General features: G+C 36.7%; 2 protein-coding genes across 4 annotated transcripts; one reads left to right on the top strand and one right to left on the bottom strand.

Annotated features, from left to right (window-relative positions):
• The first annotated feature begins 4,398 nt into the window (after positions 1 to 4,398).
• Positions 4,399 to 8,668, top strand: EMB2421 (FAD/NAD(P)-binding oxidoreductase family protein). The gene is made up of 11 exons (XM_089621582.1): positions 4,399 to 4,740; positions 4,882 to 4,964; positions 5,043 to 5,178; positions 5,499 to 5,992; positions 6,081 to 6,128; positions 6,262 to 6,436; positions 6,610 to 6,722; positions 6,828 to 6,924; positions 7,010 to 7,229; positions 7,648 to 7,801; positions 8,160 to 8,668. The coding sequence occupies exons 1-11, from the start codon at positions 4,539 to 4,541 to the stop codon at positions 8,568 to 8,570; spliced, it is 2,133 nt and encodes a 710-aa protein (XP_089477708.1). The 5' UTR covers positions 4,399 to 4,538; the 3' UTR covers positions 8,571 to 8,668.
• A 490-nt stretch (positions 8,669 to 9,158) lies between these two features.
• LOC149388211 (DENN (AEX-3) domain-containing protein) lies at positions 9,159 to 15,664 on the bottom strand. Of its 3 annotated transcripts, none has more exons than XM_089623611.1 (19): positions 15,539 to 15,664; positions 14,741 to 15,211; positions 14,129 to 14,329; positions 13,959 to 14,042; positions 13,766 to 13,825; positions 13,588 to 13,632; positions 13,240 to 13,439; positions 12,625 to 13,131; positions 12,361 to 12,457; positions 12,088 to 12,270; positions 11,914 to 12,003; positions 11,767 to 11,829; positions 11,604 to 11,678; positions 11,360 to 11,410; positions 11,077 to 11,154; positions 10,623 to 10,757; positions 9,877 to 9,984; positions 9,720 to 9,785; positions 9,159 to 9,615 (listed from the first exon to the last, which is right to left on the bottom strand). In XM_089623611.1, exons 2-19 carry the CDS (start codon positions 15,026 to 15,028, stop codon positions 9,541 to 9,543), a joined length of 2,406 nt encoding a protein of 801 aa, XP_089479737.1. In that variant the 5' UTR covers positions 15,029 to 15,211; positions 15,539 to 15,664; the 3' UTR covers positions 9,159 to 9,540. The 3 variants fall into 3 exon arrangements, with proteins under 3 accessions (XP_089479737.1, XP_089479739.1, XP_089479738.1); XM_089623613.1 differs by having other exon boundaries at positions 14,741 to 15,074; XM_089623612.1 differs by lacking the exon at positions 15,539 to 15,664 and having other exon boundaries at positions 14,741 to 15,484.
• Positions 15,665 to 18,913: the final 3,249 nt, after the last annotated feature.

Raw genomic sequence — 18,913 nt, 5'->3', positions numbered from 1 at the left:
TATTTTCAAAAATTTTGCATTCATTTTTCTAGTGATTTCGAAGTTTTTGCCTTCATTTTTCTTATTGCTTCGAAGTTATTTTAATAAAGGTATTTTGAATATTCTACTTACTCAAAAACTTGATTTTTTTTTTAAGTGTTCAACATGAAACTTGATTTCCAAATGTAAGGTAACATTGAACTTTGTTTCTCAAGTTTTCCTTTTGATTTTAATATACTTTTGAACTATTTACTCTCTTGAATTACAAGAGAGGGTGACATAATTGCACAATGAAATTTGAGGTACGTGACCGTTTACCTCAAGAAGAAAGGACGATGATGCGACTGAACAAAACGAGGTAGTGGAGAGTTTGAACTCTGATAAAATAGACTTCTTTACTTATTGTAAAGGATACAAGACTTGGAAATTTTATTTTCTTGACAAATTTATGATTAGGCTCGGTTAAACGTGGCTTACCGGTAGCGGGACGGGACGGAATCCCCGCTACCGGTAAGCACAGTAACGGGACGGGAGGTCCCGTTAAGCGTAACGGACGGGAGTCCCGTCCCGTTACTGTAGCTAACGGGATCCACGGATCCCGTTAGCGACCGTTGAAGTTTGTTTTATTTTTTATTTTTATTTTTTTAATCTCGGCCGTTGGATCAAAGATCCAACGGCCGAAAAAAAAAAGAGCCGTTTGAATATATCCGTTTGAATATAGCCGTTTGAGCAAAAATGAGGTTTTTTTTTATTTTTTTTTCCCACTTATTTCTAAAATCTATAAATACCCCCCATTTCATTCATTTTCTTCACATCTTTCACTCAAACTCTCTCAAACTCTCTCAAATTCTCTCAATCTCTCTCTCTAATTCTCTCAAACTCTCTCAATTTTACTCTCTAAAGCTTTCATTTTCTCATGGCATCATCATCCCACAACCGAGGAGGTCGAAGGGGAAGAGCTTCCCGAGGTGAACGAATGCACCGTTTTGAAGAAAATTGGTTGCATTTGTCTCAAAACGCCCCCGACCCAAACACCGAATACTCTTTCGATCCAAATTATGTTGCTCCTACTTTCCACAATACGGAATTCACCGAAATTCCAAACACACAAATGCCATATTATCCTCAAATGGATCCCGAGCAAGCATATCAAGCACAAATACCGCCATCCGAAGTCGCTTTTCAAGAGTTTCAAGTGTTCGAGCAACATTATCGTCAATCCCAAAATCCAAATGAAGAAGAAGACGACGACGAAACCCAAGATCCAAATGAACAACGTGATGACGAGGAGGAGGAAGATGAAGAAGAAGACGTCCCACCACCACCACCTCAGCCTCGAACTCAAGTTCCACGACCTCGACAACGTGAGCAACAAGAGGATACCCGACAAAGACGACAACGACGTGTCCGAGAAGAACAACAACAACAACAACCACCTCAACAACAACAACAACCACCGCAACAACAACAACAACCTCAACAAGCACAAGCACCACGACGTCGAGCGAGGTCTGTTGTCTGGACGTTCTTTGAAGAGGTGATTGCCAACGGTGAAAAAGCCGGAAAATGTCACGTTTGTGGCAAAATCTTTAGCGCTCATAACACTAGAGTTGGGACGTCGCTATTGTGGAGTCATCACAGACACTGCCAGGGGGGACACAATCTGGAGCCTCTACAACCCAAGTAAGTAACATCGATCCTTTAAGATTTAGACGTGATTTAGTTGAATATTTTGTATCAACCGATCAATCTTTTAGTCATATCGAATCTCAAGGCTTTGTTAGATTCATTAGTTCTTTTATTCCAAACGTACAAATAATGTCTAGGAAAGCCCTGAGATCCGATATCCTAAAATGGTTTTTTAGGAGAAAAGGAACAAATGAAAGACTCAATATCCTCTGGTAGATATAACGTAGCCTTAACATCGGATATATGGACCGGTCAATCTAAGATGGACTTTATGAGCGTTGTAGTCCATAACATAGACGACGATTGGAACCTGAACAAACGTATCATAGCGTTTAGGAGGATAGAAGGTTCTCACACTGGTGAGAACATCTTAGATATCATAGTTAGTGTTTTAGCTGAGTGGGGTTTGAACAATAGGGTTATATCTGTGACCTTAGATAATGCCACTAGCAACAACGCCATGATTAGGGAGTTGACCCAAAAACTTAACGCAGACGAAACCCTTATACATCAACGTTGTGCTACCCACATCATCAACCTCATAGTTCAAGTCGGAGCCGCTAGTTACGACCCTTCGATAAACAAGATTAGGAATTACATAAGTTGGATAAATAGTTCAACCTCTAGAGTAGATGAGCTTAAGAGACGGCTTAGACTAAACGGCCTTCAAGAACGCACCTTTCACCTAGATAACAAAATTAGGTGGAATTCAACCTTTCTTATACTGACCAACTTCTTATCCAAGCGTTACGTCGATGTTATTGTTTCTTACATTAACAGCGTACATGGCGAAAACGCTATATCTGATTTGGATATTAGGATGGCTGAATCATTTGTTTCTTTTCTCGACATTTTTTTATAAAGAAACTTGTTATCTTTCTGCTGTTTACACTCCCACTTCTTTTCTCGGTCTTCATACTATGACAGCAATAGCTGTGCATCTTGATAAAAATAAAAACGAAACTATTTTTCAAGATTCTATTCAAGCAATGACAGCAAAGTTTTTAAAATATTGGGGGGCTGGAAAGGTTCCATTACTATACGGTTTTGGAGCCATTCTAGACGTCCGATGTAAAATTGGAGGTTTAAATTTTTTTTTGAAATACATAAGAAACCATTTTGTGGACCAAGATTACGTTGCACTTGATCTTCCGAGGATCGTGCAAGCTTTTTTTGATCTTTTCAAGGTTTACGAGGCGAAACTTCTACCGCAATACCGAGCGCAACCTTCTCAATCACAGACGCAATATCCGAGAAGACACCAATACACGAATGTCTTCGTCAACGCGCCCGCGTACAGCCCGTCTCCTCAACAACAAGAAGCTGGGACAAGTCAGACGAGGTCAAGCGCAACCAACGCACGGTCCCATCCGGAGATCCAAGAGTACGATAGGAACGATTGGGTCAGGTCGGACGACGAAGCCATCGACCTCTTGGTTTGGTGGAGGCAGAATGCAAGGAGGTTTCCGATCTTGTCATCTATGGCACAAGACATCCTCACCATCCCAGTTTCAACTGTGTCTTCTGAGGCGGCTTTTAGCAGCGCGGGCCGGATCATCGACGATAGAAGATGCAGCCTGAAACCGGAGATGGTCGAAGCATTGACGTGCGGAAAAGATTGGATTCAACATCGAAATCGAGCACAAGAAACATTCATGTGCTTCGATATTCTAGACGATTTTGAAGTTGATTTTGCAAACGTAAACATAAATGGTTAAAGTATCGTGTATAACAAAGGAATATCCCGGCCCTTGTCCGGGATACATTTTCAAACATTTAACGAGGAAAGAGGTGCTCTTTTTCCTCGCCGTCGCACTTTTTTAGGGGTCGGTGAGGTTTTTTAGGAGGCCCATTTTTAATTTCACATTCTTCTTTATTGTTTTTTTCTACCCATTTATTATTATTTAACAACATTCATATTTTTCATTTCTACCCACTTATTCAAAATCTTTTCACTTTAATCCTTTCATTTTATTTCTTAAATTCTTTTTTTCATTTTTTTTTAATGCCTAACGGGATCCGCGGATCCCGTTAGACATTAACCGCCTCCGTCCCGTTATATAACGGGACAGGACTCCCGTTTGGCGAATTAACGGGAGTCCGGGCGGGGGCGGGACGGGAGGCGCGGTACCTCCCGGTAAGCCACGTTTAGGCTCCGTAGTGATCAACTATAATTGTAGACTTTTGTCATAGTTTTGTTGACAAAATGATCTCTCCAAACTCAAAAAAATCATTACGAACCTAATTTTTTTTTCTCATCACATCACTTCTCCCTCTCTTGCTCTTACTCTCACAATTTCGATCCACTTTTGCAAAACTTGATTTTTAACACTTTTTTTTTACAAAATATAATTTTCTTTAAAAAAACAATTTTATTTTTTATTTTACACTTTATTATTGAACAATATATTGTATTTCATTAAATTTTATATTCTATAACGTTTAACATCACCTTAATTATTTTGGAGTTACTGTTTCTTCATGAATTTTAATTTTTAACGTTTGAAAGTTTCATCAGATTTAAACAATATCAGGAGAACACTAACTTCACTTATGTGAAAAGAGAAAAATAATTTATCCATTATAATGAATATTTCTCCATTTTTGACATCTGTGTATAAAAATAAAATTAAAAATTGAAAAATTGTAGTACGATGTTAATACTTGGTATATAATAATAATAATAATAATAAAAAAAAAAAATCATTTCTATTTCTTTTCATTCTCTTCCCTCCTCGCCCAAACGTTTCGATCTTTCACCTCCGGACACGATTTTTCTTCCTCGCCAAGTTCTCTCTCTTTCCCTTCTCATTTCCCGTCCCAACGATTACCATCCTCATCGGGTTTTTGCGTTTTTTTTTTTTTGGTTGATGGGGTTCTTGAGCTTCTTCAAAAGCTCACGTGGAAGATTCGGAGCCGCGAATTATCCACCGCGTTGCTTCGTCCTTCAGAGGCGGCGAGCTTCGTCGACCTCGAAGCTCTTTAACAATGCCGACGATTCCGCGATTCCCGTTCTCATAGTCGGCGCTGGCCCTGTGGGTCTCGTTCTCTCCATGCTTTTGACCAAATTAGGTTCGCATAAATCTTTCACTGACTTCGTTTGGCGATGCTGATAATCTAAATCATCGAACTCCGTTAATGCTTGTTAATATATCGCACTTAAGTCTATAGAGTGACGGAGGTAATATAAAACTTAGCTGTGTTCTTGTGCAGGCGTGAAATGCTCGGTATTGGAGAAAAGCGAGAGCTTTTCAAAGCATCCACAAGCACATTTCATCAACAACCGATCCATGGAGGTTGGTTTTATTACAGAGATAAATTATTTCTTAAATATCTGGAGCTTTGTGCGTGATCTGGATATTTGTTGTTGATAGGTTTTTCGTAAATTGGATGGGCTTGCAGAGGAGATCCAGAGATCTCAACCGCCGGTGGAGTTATGGAGGAAGTTCGTGTATTGTACATCGCTCTCTGGTTCGGTTCTCGGATCGGTCAACCATATGAAACCTCAAGGTCTTAAATTTGATTTTGTTTTTCTTATTCATTGCAATCAGAAAATCCAGAGTTTAGGGTGTTCTGGCTATATAGCCAATAGAAAAGAATAGCCGAGGTTTGTCTTAAAATTAGTGAAACAGTCGAAATTTAGAGGGCAAGGTACGCTTTCAGCAAAAAAAATTGGCAGTGATATAAATTGCTTATACAAATGGTTAATTTGTATAATTTTTTCTTATGATAATGTTTCTTCCAAGAAGAAACTCAGAATGAGTTTCGGGCTAAATAGCTTAATTCTCAACGTTTAGATGATGATGATGTCATCTGTTTCTGTTCCCTAGATTTCGAGCAAGTTGTGAGCTCCGTGTCCGTGGCTCACTTTTCTCAGTACAAATTGACGAGGCTATTGCTCAACAAACTCGAAAATCTGAACTTCCGAGTTTGCTCGGCTCAAGGATTGGAAGACCTCCACGGTGGTGTTCTCGGCGAGAGGCAGATACTGATGGGTCATGAATGTGTATCTATAGATGCCAGTGATGAGTGTATCACCGTGACCGCGGCTGTTGGCAAAGATGGTGATTATAAAGAGAGGAATATACGGTGTAACATGCTTGTCGGCACAGATGGTGCCAGAAGTACAGTGCGTAAGCTTTTGGGGATAGATATGAAAGGCGAACGAGAGTTGCAAAATCTTATAAGCGTCCATTTCTTGAGCAGAGACCTCGGACAGTACTTGCTCAAGGAGAGGCCCGGTATGCTGTTTTTTATTTTTAACACGAAAGCGATCGGTGTCCTTGTTGCACATGATCTCGAGGAAGGTGAATTTGTTTTCCAGGTTGGTGCTTTTACTTTCCTTCTTTTTTGCTTTTTCTTAAAAAAAAAAAAGACTCGATTGATTTTGACCGGCTATCGTTATCTTGCAGATACCATATTATCCGCCTCAGCAAAAGCTTAAGGATTTCAGTCCCAAGGTACTCTTTCTGTCATTTTTTTCAACAATGATTTGGTCTATGGCATTCAATGATGTATATATATCCAGATCGAAGAATCTTAAGATTTGAATTTAAGTTCTCTGATAAGAACTTTTAATTGCTGTTTTCTTAGATGTGCGAGGACTTGATCTTCAAACTCGTTGGTCGAGAGCTCGAGGACATAAGCGTCATTGACGTAAAGCCATGGGTTATGCACGCCGAGGTCGCTGAGAAGTTTTTACGTTGTGACAATCGAATAATACTTGCCGGTGATGCTGCTCATCGATTCCCTCCAGCCGGTGGATTCGGTTTGTGTTTTTCTAGATCACAAACATACGATGATTTCAGAATTATTGCAGTTTGTTTGCCTTTTCTTTATATTTTTCTTTTTTCCTCCCTCTAAAACTGCTTCTGGATAGAGCTAAAAAATTGTGTGTTTAAGGGAAATAATTATGATCGCTACTCGAAATGACTTGTGCAGGAATGAACACGGGCATTCAGGATTCTCATAACCTGGCCTGGAAAATAGCTACTGTTGTAAAGGGTATTGCACCGTATTCAATGCTTACTACTTATGAAACAGAACGTAGGCCGGTATCGGTTTTTATCTTTTACCTTTGCTATAACAACATATTTTTTTTCCTCTTTGTAATTTGGGTGGAGTTTTTCATAAATTCTTTTAGATTTTGTTATTACCAGATTGCCGTTTTCAACACGGAGCTTAGCGTTCAAAACTTCAAGGCGGCAATGGAAGTACCTGCTGCTCTTGGTCTTGATCCAACTGTCGCTAATTCAGGTACACCAGAGAAACTTAATTTAATAGTTTTAGTATGTGAGTTTCAGTGTGTGTATCTCATAATTACACTACTTTATATCTTCAGTCCACCGTGTAATCAGCGGTGCAATTGGTACTATCTTGCCATCTGAACTACAAAAGGCAGTTTTGGATGGAATTTTCACAATTGGGCGTGCACAACTTTCGGAGTTTATTCTGAATGAAAAAAACCCACTAGGGTCTTCAAGGCTTGCTAAGCTTAGACAAATATTTGACGAAGGAAAGAGCCTCCAACTCCAGTTTCCGGCCGAGGATCTTGGTTTCAGGTTTCACAGAGACTATATTTTTCCTCTTAATCTGTTATAAACGTCGAAAACCAATTATATGCTCCTAGGCAAATGTCATTATTCAAGTTAAGATTTTTGTTAAGCCAACTGTTATGGAACTAATACAGTTCAATACTAGAATATAGGATAAACAGAATACAACGATAGATTTCCAGACTGTCAAGAGGGTCCATGGAATTTTTTTTTTTTTTTTTTTTTTTCTTCTCACAATTCACATACTCCTTATTTCCTCATTATTCTTTCTAATATCATCTTATAACTAATTATAATTTCAGCTCTTGACCAACTACTAATCATATGATTTTCCTCATTCCTAAGATCCCAAACTGGATAACCAATTGAATCTTTTTTTTTTTTTTTTGGGAAGCTCATCTAATCTTATTTTAATTAATGTCAGGTACGTCAACGGAGCACTTGTTCCCGACAGAAAAAGTACGAGAGGGACTTTTGAAGCACCGACTGGTCGCCGGAGGGATTACATTCCTACTGCTGATCCAGGTTGCAGATTGCCACATATGAATGTACAGTTGTTGTCCGATTCATCAGTCAAGGTGCGATATAAATAAATATTATTTTTGGGAAAATAACAAGTATATCCCCTGCAGTCACTTTATCAAACTTTTAGTACTTAAAAAACTCATTTCTAAACCATGATATTTGGTGATATCTCACGAGTCGTGAATATGATTAGTTAATGTTATCTCAAACGTTTATGCTTATAAATTTGAAAAAACGGGGTAAGGAGATGTATTTGTGTCATTCTACGAAACTCAGGGACATATATTTCATTTTGAGGAACAGACAAAAATTGAATTGTGGCACAACCCAAAGGGAAAGAGTTGTTACTTTCTCTGTTATTTTCATAAATTTACATTTTCATGATATATATTCAAAATAATTTCATTGCAGATCTTCTCAACGCTGGATCTTATATCCATAGAAAAATTGGAGTTCCTTCTCATCGTAGCACCTACCGAGCAATCTTATAACCTCGCCCGGGCTGCGTTTGAAGTGGCCGAGGAATTCAAGGTCTCAGTCAAGATATGCGTGGTTTGGTCTGCTGATAAAGCCAAAGGAGTGGCGGTGAGAACTAAGGAGCTTCTGTCACCTTGGGAGAATCACGTCGATGCCTTGGAAGTTAAGAAATCGGCGAGTTCACCGTCGTGGTGGGATATATGTAAGATGACAGACAAAGGAGCCATCTTTGTGAGGCCCGACGAGCATGTTGCCTGGCGAGTGAAATCGTCGGAACTTGTGAGCGATCCCGTGGAGGAGATGAAAATGATTTTCTCTGCTGTGTTGGGTATATCAGGTCAATAGATATAATATAGGTTCTGAGTTGCACAAGTAAACTTTCTGTTCAATTCTTTGCCTGGTTGGAAATTGTTATTGGATCAATAATAAAATATAATTCCCATTACTATAGCATCCCTATAAAATTGGGGATAGGATATAATTATATATATGGCTGTTTTAGCTTTGAGTGGTAAATCTGCCCTACAATGCAGAAGAGTTAAATATATCTGAAAGAAATAGTCTTTAATTTCGGTTCAAGCAAGGGCAACGAATGGCCAATACCTTTGAGCTGTGATGATTGAAGCTCTCAATGGCCGAGCCGTACTGTTATACAAATTTATGTAAATTGTTTCAATAGGTTGATACTTGGAATGAATTGAATAACCATTCATAGAGATAAAAATGTCTTGCAATTACAATTGGCGAGCGATTAGAATAAGTAATATAAAACATTATTTCATGGGATTATGACAATCGTGAATAGTAGCATCAATAATTTAGTCATCAGTAAAATGGCTCCTTTCAACTGTGATTATCCCAGAAATAGTTGTAAGACAGAGAACTGTATATTTAATTTTTCGTTATCAAGTGCAGAAGCTAAACAAAAATTGAGGTCAGAATTTTCACCTGTTGACATGTCGATTAAATTATTGACATTTACACAAAATATCGATATTAAGATACGTATAAAGACATTTCCAAAAGATCACAACTGACAACCCCCTGTAAATATGGGCCATGATAATTTTTATGGGTTAAAGATTGGAGGGGTTTTTTTCTTCTTTTCTTTCCTCTTCAACAATTATATTTTACATACAAAGATGGCCTCAAAAGCTTTCTGTGGCTTTTAACAGCCTCCAAACCCATTGGCTGATGAATAAAAAATAAGCCAAATTACCCTTGTTTGAAATTTTTATGCCGAACTCATTCACAACTTCCAATCTCCAACCTCCATTGATGATGCTCTTGTATTATAATCTTAGATAAGATTAAGCTACGAATGTCCATTCTCAAATCTTGACAAACGAGAGTCTGATAAAACAGTGAACATTTGGGTGTCCACAAAAAGCTGCAATGGCAAAATGCAAAGCACAAGCAATGAGAACAATCAACTTTCTTTCTCACCATCAAGACTTTTTATATGAATATATCAATTAATTATAAAAAAATTACCTTGACGAACGGCTGATCTCGACCGGGAAAGGAATCTATGAAGCTATCCTTGAGAAGCAAAGAAACCTGGACCAATTCACCCAAGAGTTTCAAAAGCAGTCACAATGAATATATGATTATCGACCTTTTTTGGTGTAGTAATTTATATAATTTGTACCCTATCGTTGTTTGATTGTACGCTTGTAATCGTGTGAAGCCTGAGATCTGAACAAAGTGATTCCATGTAAGCCCTCGTTTCTCTTAAAAAATGACCTGTAGCTTCAGCCTGCAAATATAAACACGGATTAATCACACAAAAAAAGACCAATACAAAACTGATTTTCATTGGAGACCAGTAATTCATACATCTCTGTGATATGTTCAAGTAGTGTCCCTAAACTTACAAGCCTCGGTGAAACAATCTTGTTCTTGACTTAGAGAAGATTTTCTTGTAATGTTTTTTTCTTTTTCTTTTCAATCTAATACTTTTCAAAGCATGATAATTTCAGTTACTGCATATTGAAGGAACTTTCTTCAAATTTAAATTAACGGATCTGCTAAATGGCCAAGGTTTCAAGTTCTTAGTAAAATAGTCAAATTTTTCGAATTGTTAGCAAAGTAACCATTATTTGACAGTGCCAATAGCATTTTTTTAAAACTGTGCACAATATAATGTATTGACAGAGGTAAAAATTCAAAAATAAAATTTCTTAACACCTCGTATTTGCACCTTTTTATAAATTTTGGCCATTTAATTTTGGCCATTTTATTAATAACTTCAGACGAACCTTGGCTATTTTGCAAATTTATCACTTTCAATTGACTATTTAGCTAGAAGACCCTCAATACACACACACACACACACACACACACACACACACATATATATATATATATATATGTATATATATATATGGTACAAACCTGTGTTTCGCTGCACCTATGAACGGGATGCCTCTTAGCGGTCGAATTTTCATGTGATAATCTAGCATGGATAGGGGCCAGAACGGAGGCAAGCTCTTTATACCTTGGAAGTGTCGGCAAGCTACATGTTTTTACCTGTTTCAACAATATTTAGTAAGAAGCAGCACTATCTGGGTATGACAACTAGTGAAAGAAAAATATGAAAATTCCTTTTAGATTGGAGTAATAGTCTCAACGTAATTTCATATCATCGATGTGGAAAACTGGACATAGTCTAAGAATGGAAGTTTAAATACGCATAGTCGGCACACTTTGGCCGTAAATTAAACTAAACTCCAGTAAGTTTTACAATCATCAGATTTAGGTACGACCATATTGGGTTCGAATTCAGCTCTATATTTGTCAACCATCAGAATGTTTCATTAAAAAGGTAAACTATAGAAGGAAGTCAGACCTGGTCCTTGAACACATTAACATGGACAAGATTCGAAGTTTTCATTTTCAGATCGGTGGGTTTGTTTTGCAATCCAACCTGCAAAAGATTAAAAATAAAAAATAAAAATAAAAATAAAAAATCCTTTCTTAGCAGCAATCTAACATAAAGTAAAACAAATTAATAAAAAAAAAATTGTTGCTACACTTGAAAGACTAAATCAGCTATGTCGTTGGAAGATCCTAAATCTGATCTCCTTGAACTTTTTAAAAAACGCAAAACTATTATACAGTAGAAAACTCACAATGAAAGGGACTGGTGCTTCAAGAAATTCAAGCATCCGTGCAGGTAGAACCTGAAAAAGGTTTTAGGAATTTAGCTTAAAAAAATATTAATTTAATATACAAGAGACGGCTAGTTCAGATGATACGTAGTTCCACCACACTAAAAAGGTTGGAGGTTCGCCAAACGAAAAAATTTCTATCGAGAAAATGAGACTAATAGTAGCTTTGACAATGCAATTTTTTTCAAATTTTAAATTAACTTACTGGAAGCATCAAACTCTGCCATTGAAATGGAAGAATCATGGGAATAAGGGACAACACCATGGCTGATAGCACACCCTACAATCATTAGAGTGCAAATTATTAAACTACAAATTAAATAAAGAAAGATATCCGATATCAGACTTCGCACCACAAAAATTCCTACCAAATTTGAACACACGACAACTACTTGTTTTTCCAGCAAAACACCCGCCAACAATGTTAAGACCTGCAATAAGCAATGATTCATCAAACTCAAAATCATCACCATAGGAATATAAATCTACACCTCATTTAATTTAATTCTTCTCACATTGTCAAGAGACAGAACACGACAAATTGTTGCAGTCGTCCATATTGATAATGCATGTGCTTCTTCAGCGGCAGCCAACTTGAATTTCACCTTCAGATATCAGAGAACGATAATAGTTCGTGAGCAAAACTTTCACGAATCATATCAAGGACCGGTTTGTAACCGAAAACATACCTGAGAAGATATGATCGACGGATGTAGATATTTTTCGTATATTCCGAGGGCGGAAACAGGAGGTCTCAGGTATTCAATGGGCTGTAAATGTTCATGTGGTTGAAACACTAACTTGCTTCCTCGCAGAGGGAGGGGCTGAGAGTGATATGCACAAACTATTTGTAGCACGTCGTTTTTGTTCTCCTTTAACAGAGGAGTGGGCCAACGAAAAGAGCAGTCAAATCAGGAACGAACGATTTATACATTTAAGACCGACCATAGAAACCAACTAACCTTGGCCCATTCCATAATCAATTCATCGCCCAAATCTTTTTCGAAATTCGAGAGATATTCTTCCTCGTCGTCCTCGGATGCCATGCTTCTAGCTGGACTGCCAAAGATAAAGATGCATTATTTACCAGGAAAAAAAAAACAAAATTAATCATTGTTAGTGCACATAATGACATTTCAGAGTGCACTTTATTCATGAGTTTACCCCGCATATTATATTATACACTGAAAACTAAAAGGGGACACACTCGGAAATAGATTTACCACCTGAATAAGGATTCGGCGCTCCCAAGGCTCGCCAGCGTGCGAAATCTCGAAGATAAAGACATCGTAATCTCCGGAGAAGTATAGCCATTTTCACAGCTTCCGTTACTTCGTTCTAGAGTCTCGGAACGAGTATCGGAGACCTCAGAAGAATCATCGAAATATTGCAAATGTTTCCTACTGTCTCTATCGGCATCCCTCAGCTGACTGAGCTCGGAAGAATCACTTGCGGTAAAACTTTCAGGGGAGTGAGACTCGTCCCAAATTCTCAGTGAAGAGAGCGGAGTTGTTCCTTCTTCGGGTATAAATCCGGCAGCAGCGGCTGTAATGGCCACAGCACTGTCCACCGGTATTGCAGAGCTCATCCAATCGCTAAACGGCTCACTCTCCGGAGATTCGAATTTCCCGTGCGCTTGATCTTGCGTTCCGGGGGTCGAAGGAACGTAATCGTAGAGAGACATTTCGTTGACGAACTCCGTTATCCGATTCAGGCGCTGCTGCGAGATGATGCTGCGCCGTAGCAAGAAACACGCATTTAACCACACGTGAGTAATGAAAGGCGAGGGAGGTTTTTGTGACATTGCTTAAAATCCCCCGATTTGGGTTCTTGATAGTTACCTGTTCAACATCTCGTAATGTAACTCGAAGAACGGAACTTTAGTGAGCACACAGTAACAACGAGGCGCGGAGACCAAAAAACGATTGCATCCTCGTGATGGATGAGAAAACGACGACGAGAGACCTAAAATATCGGGAGGCCTCTGTACGATTTCCATCACGTGCATGCAAACCCCGTAAAGAGTCTCATTGTCTGCCACCTGATCATCATCAAAGATATAGAACGAAACTGCTTTCAAGAAATGTTTTTATTCAATTAATATATTTATATAAAATTTAAAAAAAAAAAAAAAAAAAAAAACAGAAGAATTGTTATGCGTTAGACAATAAAGCGGGAGCATTATGTACCTTGAGCGAGAATATGAAAGATAAATCATCCCTGCCCAAATGTTCCTGTTGATTGTAATGTTTCACGCGAGAAAATATTCGCCATTGATTAAATTTGGCAAATAGAAATATATGAGATTCTGTTGCTAATCAGCAGCTAGAAAATAGAGTTCGAGATGAATGGCTATGATTATCGTACCTGTCCATAAATAAGTTCATTTAGATCACTTAACGATGGAGTTCTCTCCAATAACTGTGCCTGTGTGAAGTAAAAACATAAATCTCACTATGAGGGACTTGTAAGCATATGAATGCAAAATAAAAGAATGTCTCGAAATTATGTGAAAGTTTGAAGAGTCAAAAGCGCATGAAAGATAAACATGAACACAGACCTTAACTCCGCCCGGAAAACAGAAGGAAGCTAAATCCTTGAAACGCATTTGTAACCTTTTCCCCGGAGGATACTTGAAAAGTATCTACAAAACCAAAAAACACATGTATAAATTTAAAGTTTACAAAGTAGTGAAATTTGCTTAGAGACAAGTGTAATTTTGCAGCGAACCTGAGGGTCCAGCGTAGGAACCGAAGGCCTTCGCTGATGAAGCATTTTAAAGTCGATGATCTCGGACTTTGCCATCTCCGTTTCCCACTTCTTCCTTTTGGCAAATGCGATTTCGACGGACTCGAGATTAGTCTCCGGCTGAAGCCCCGCCACAATGAAATGTTCAAAGAGCGAACTCGGCTCCTTGTAGTTTGTGTGATCCTGCACCCACAAAACAACACTCCTTTACAGCTCCAATAAACCAAACATAACATATAATATAATTAAATAAAAATAAATAAATAAAATTGAATCCTAAACCCCAACTCCATTGATAGGAAAGAACTAGAGCTAATTCATGGGATTAGATCCATAACAACTCAGCCTAATTTTGACTCGAGCACCAATTCTAACCAAACACCAAGCAAAGTCGAGGAATACAGCTAAAAAAAAAAAACCTATCGTTTATTCAACATAAACAATGCAAGTTACAAGCTTCTCAAGTCTAAATTGTTCAAAACTCTAACCAAGCTTCATTCATGTTCTTTCTATTTAATTTTCCAATTCTGATAAATAAGAAGGAAAAAAAAAAGCAACTTAATACCATAGTTCTGTGTAACAAGCAAATAGTACCATGACTTTGGATCGGTGCTGATACCACTGGCGTTTCTGGTTGGCCAAGATCTCGGGATTGAAACCGGTGGCCCCGCGACCCTCTTCTCTGCCCCCGGGCCCGCTTCCCCATCTCCAAGCCCTCTGGACATGGCTCTTCAGCCTCTGAAAGCTGTTGCTCCGCCGGTGCACGATCACCTCGCTCTGGGCCCGCCTGTGCCGAGGCACATTGGGCTCCGAATAATGCTTCAAAGCCCAAATCGCCGGCCCGTCATCGTTCCCTTCCCCATCTTCTTCCTTGCTACCCATTGTTTTTTAACCCTTAAACCCCTCTTGAGATTTTCCCTCCATAAACCTAAATTACTCGAACCGTTTCACTAATTCTTTCTAAAACAGAAATAGAAACAAGCTTCGAAATGCACTACAATCTCTTCTGTCTATGTCATCTTTGCGAATTTCCAAAGGAGGATGTAAATATATGAATATCTGATTCTGATCGCAAAAACACACAAAAAAAGCGAACTTCGCATTACAACATAAACACGGGAACAATGAATGAATGAATGAATGATTCAAAGCAATGGGCAGTGAAAGAGCCTGAGAAAATCGAGCGTTTAATTATGATTTCCCTATTTCCGATTTCTTCGTTAGAATGTGGACGTTATTTGACTCGTAACCGAAAAGGAGAGAAAAGTAAGAGAGGCCAAATTAAGATTCGGTAACTGCTGGAATAAATTAAACTACACACATATACATCAAACGAAAAAAGCAAAAAAATAATAAAAATAGTTTGGAGATTGATAAGTGTAAAGATTGTACCTTTATCTGTAGAGATAGAGAGAGATAGATATGCAGTTGCTAAATATAGAGCACAGTTTTGAAGAAATGAAAATCAGGAACTAAATAAGGAAAGATCAAAGATGAAGAAGATGCGAAATGAGAAAGAAGAAGAAAAAAAAAATGACTATATACTTCTGAACGTGAATGGTAATAATTATGAAATTAATAATACAGCTCATGAAATTATAAATTGCGTTAAAAGTTATCAGAAAAAACTTACGTCATATATATATATATATATATATATATATATGTGATGTGTGTGTGTGTATAAATATATAGTCAGCTAAGGAGATATGTTTGTTATATTGGTAATTGCTTGGTAATATGTGGTAGTACTAGTAAGTAATGATAAGGTGTATTATAATAATTATACAGCAATTTATAATTATAATGCCTTGATAATTAAACAATCAGAAGTTTTTTACTGTTAACTCAAAATTATCTTATTTGATGTATATTGAAAATTAAAAGCATGTTCATGAATCCCTATTTTATTCCGTTCAAAAAAAAAAGGAGGTGTTCTAATGTACCATTAATTTCCTTTTCAGTAATAAATTGTATTTCTATACACCGTTAACTGTATAAGTTAATATATTAAGGGAAAAAAAATAATAATAAGAACATTACCGATAAAAAAAAACTGAAAAATATAATAATGAAAGAAAAACTACTAATACCGAGAAAGTGTTTTTGACTTTGGAATTAATGTGCTGCATAAACCCATGTCGCTCCACCTAAATAAACGGTTAACTCAGTTCTAAGAAAATATGGACTGCAATTGGCGAAGATCTTGGCCGTCCATATTCATCGTACGGTCTTTAAATTTGATTTTATATTGAAAGACTTGGTCATTAATTAAATAATTAATTTATCAAAAATCGGTAACGTGCTTCCTCTATGGGGCTCAAAGCCCTTTACAACTCAGAAAATTTGGCGCGTTGGTTAGATTTGCACTTGCGCATCAGCACTAAAAGCTTGCTATGAGATTTTTTTTTTTTTTTAATAAAGCCATTAGCTATTTCTAACAAATGTGTTATATAGCATCACAAAAAATGGGTGAGGAATATGGTATGGGACGAGATTGGATTAGATTACTTGAAATTTCCATGATATAATATCTTGGTTATATTCTGTAGAAATGAACTTCCCAAATATTATTATTTAAAATTTAATGTCTCAAATACTTCACTTTTTATATTCCATTTATCCCTCTATTTTACATGTTTTTTCTTGTTGTTTATTTGACATATTTACTGCAGTTAATATTTTCATTTAAAATAAAGACAAAATCCCATTAAAATTAAAAATAAAGTGATATTTGTATAATGTTCAAATATTAAGTATTCCAATAATGAACAACTTCAAACATATTTGTTTAGCTCTCCCTTATAATTATAAACAATTTATATTTGTTTATAATTTAACGTACTTTTTCCTTTTATTCTTTCTCATGTGTAATTGCTAATCCATATGATACGCTGAGTGTATCTAAGAAAGAAAGTGTGCAGTAAATATCACTGTTAGTCTTTTACTATAATTTAAATAACAAATAATTGGTTACGTAACCATCTTAAACAATACCAAATTGGTTTTAGCCAAACTTTCGTTAATTTTCCGTAAATAGTCATCTTACTTACGTGGCATGTTATTAATTGAATTAGTTTTACACATTTGTCTTTATTTAATTTGGCCGCTATTTTAATTAGACAGTTTTTTTTTTTTAAATTTCGAATAAAATATTGAAACCGAATAGGGAAGTTTTCAAATTTGAATTTTGAATTTTCCAGCAGATTTTGAATGTTCCAGCGCAATTATTGTTATGTATTTGGAAGTTTTTAGCGTTGACTTTAGTTAGTTAGTTTATATTTTCATGGTAATTCATTATGGTAAAATCTGTAAATATATTCTTCATTTATTGATATTATTTTGTCTTCCATATATTCATATTTTTAGAACGTCCAAAATATTTCTAGAATTTTTTTCATTTTTTTTACACGAATGTACTGTAAATATGTTTTGTATTTACAATTAATATATTGTAAATATGCTTTGTATTTACAATTAACATATTGTAAATATGCTTTGTATTTACACGGATATACTATAAATATGCTTTGTATTTACACGAATATACTGTAAATATGCTTTGTATTTACACGAATATACAACATCTGAACAAAAACGAATCATCATATTCTGTACAACCAAATAATCATTGAAACTCATATTCCTCGTCACGCAAATCACCGACCATCTTCCTTGGGCGTCAGAGCCTTTTCGCAGGCTTTTGCAATCCCGACCATGTAACAACCTCGAATCATGGTGTTCCACATGTAGGCGTTGGGGCTGTGGAACCACGGGAAGAGAGCGCGCGCGTGAACACCAATTTTTTCCCTCCGATTTTGAAATGCAGTTGATCTCTTTTTCCCGAATTGTGAACCTAATTTCAACGGAAAAAACCATCTCATACCGAAGAAGAACAACCCATAAACAAAAAAAAATCATGTACAAACACACCCCTATGAGAAAATAGTGTTAACTGTGAATTAAATCGGCTACAAACATACCTTTTCTCGATGATTTCATTAGTCGTCGTCGTTCGTCCGATGATTCCAATTTTTTCCTCGTCTTCCTCTCTTTTTTTCTCTCGGCTTCTTTTTTTTTTGGGTAAACAAAATGAAGAAAAGTGGCGTGTTCAAATGGGTATATTCGGTTAATCCACAGTCTTTCCTTGATTTCCGGGAATAGTTATGGCCGAATATTTTTGTTTAAAATTTTTAATATTTAGTGTGTAAATGGGTGGAAATTATGTGGGGACATTTTGGTATTTTATTAGGCCGTAAATAGGTTGTTGTGGCTATTAACAAGAAATTAACAAAACATTGGTCAAATCTAAAATCTCTATAGCCGTGTAGCTATATAGCTATATAACCCTTTAAATAATAAAGCTCATACTTATTATACTTATGTTACATCATCGAAATCTTATTGTTGATTACGCCAATTGTTAGTTTGCTAGTTGCCTCAACCCTATCATATTACGAGGCGAGGAACGCAAGAACATGAGCTATGCCTTTTAAGACTTTTACACTTTGTTTGGTAGGAGGAGTTTAGGAAGGATGGAATAATACAAGAGGATTTTAGTGGATGAATTTATAATTTTTGGTGTTTAGTACACAAGGGAGGAGGGATGAGAAGGATCCTAGGAAAGATTTGAATCAACGAGACCCACCAAAAAGCTATCCGTAAAAACTTTGACGGATTAAAGAAGAAGATAACAAGTTTTTTGAAGATTTACAATAATAACCCTCTTATTGTTGAAAAAATTGTAATATTAAATTGATATAAGTC

This window comes from Urtica dioica, chromosome 8 (assembly GCF_054948205.1).
Source record: "Urtica dioica subsp. dioica isolate 48M chromosome 8, U.dioica_male_clone48M_v1_H2, whole genome shotgun sequence".
NCBI classification, from domain to species: Eukaryota; Viridiplantae; Streptophyta; class Magnoliopsida; order Rosales; family Urticaceae; genus Urtica; species Urtica dioica.
This window is presented reverse-complemented; position numbering and strand designations above follow the sequence as displayed.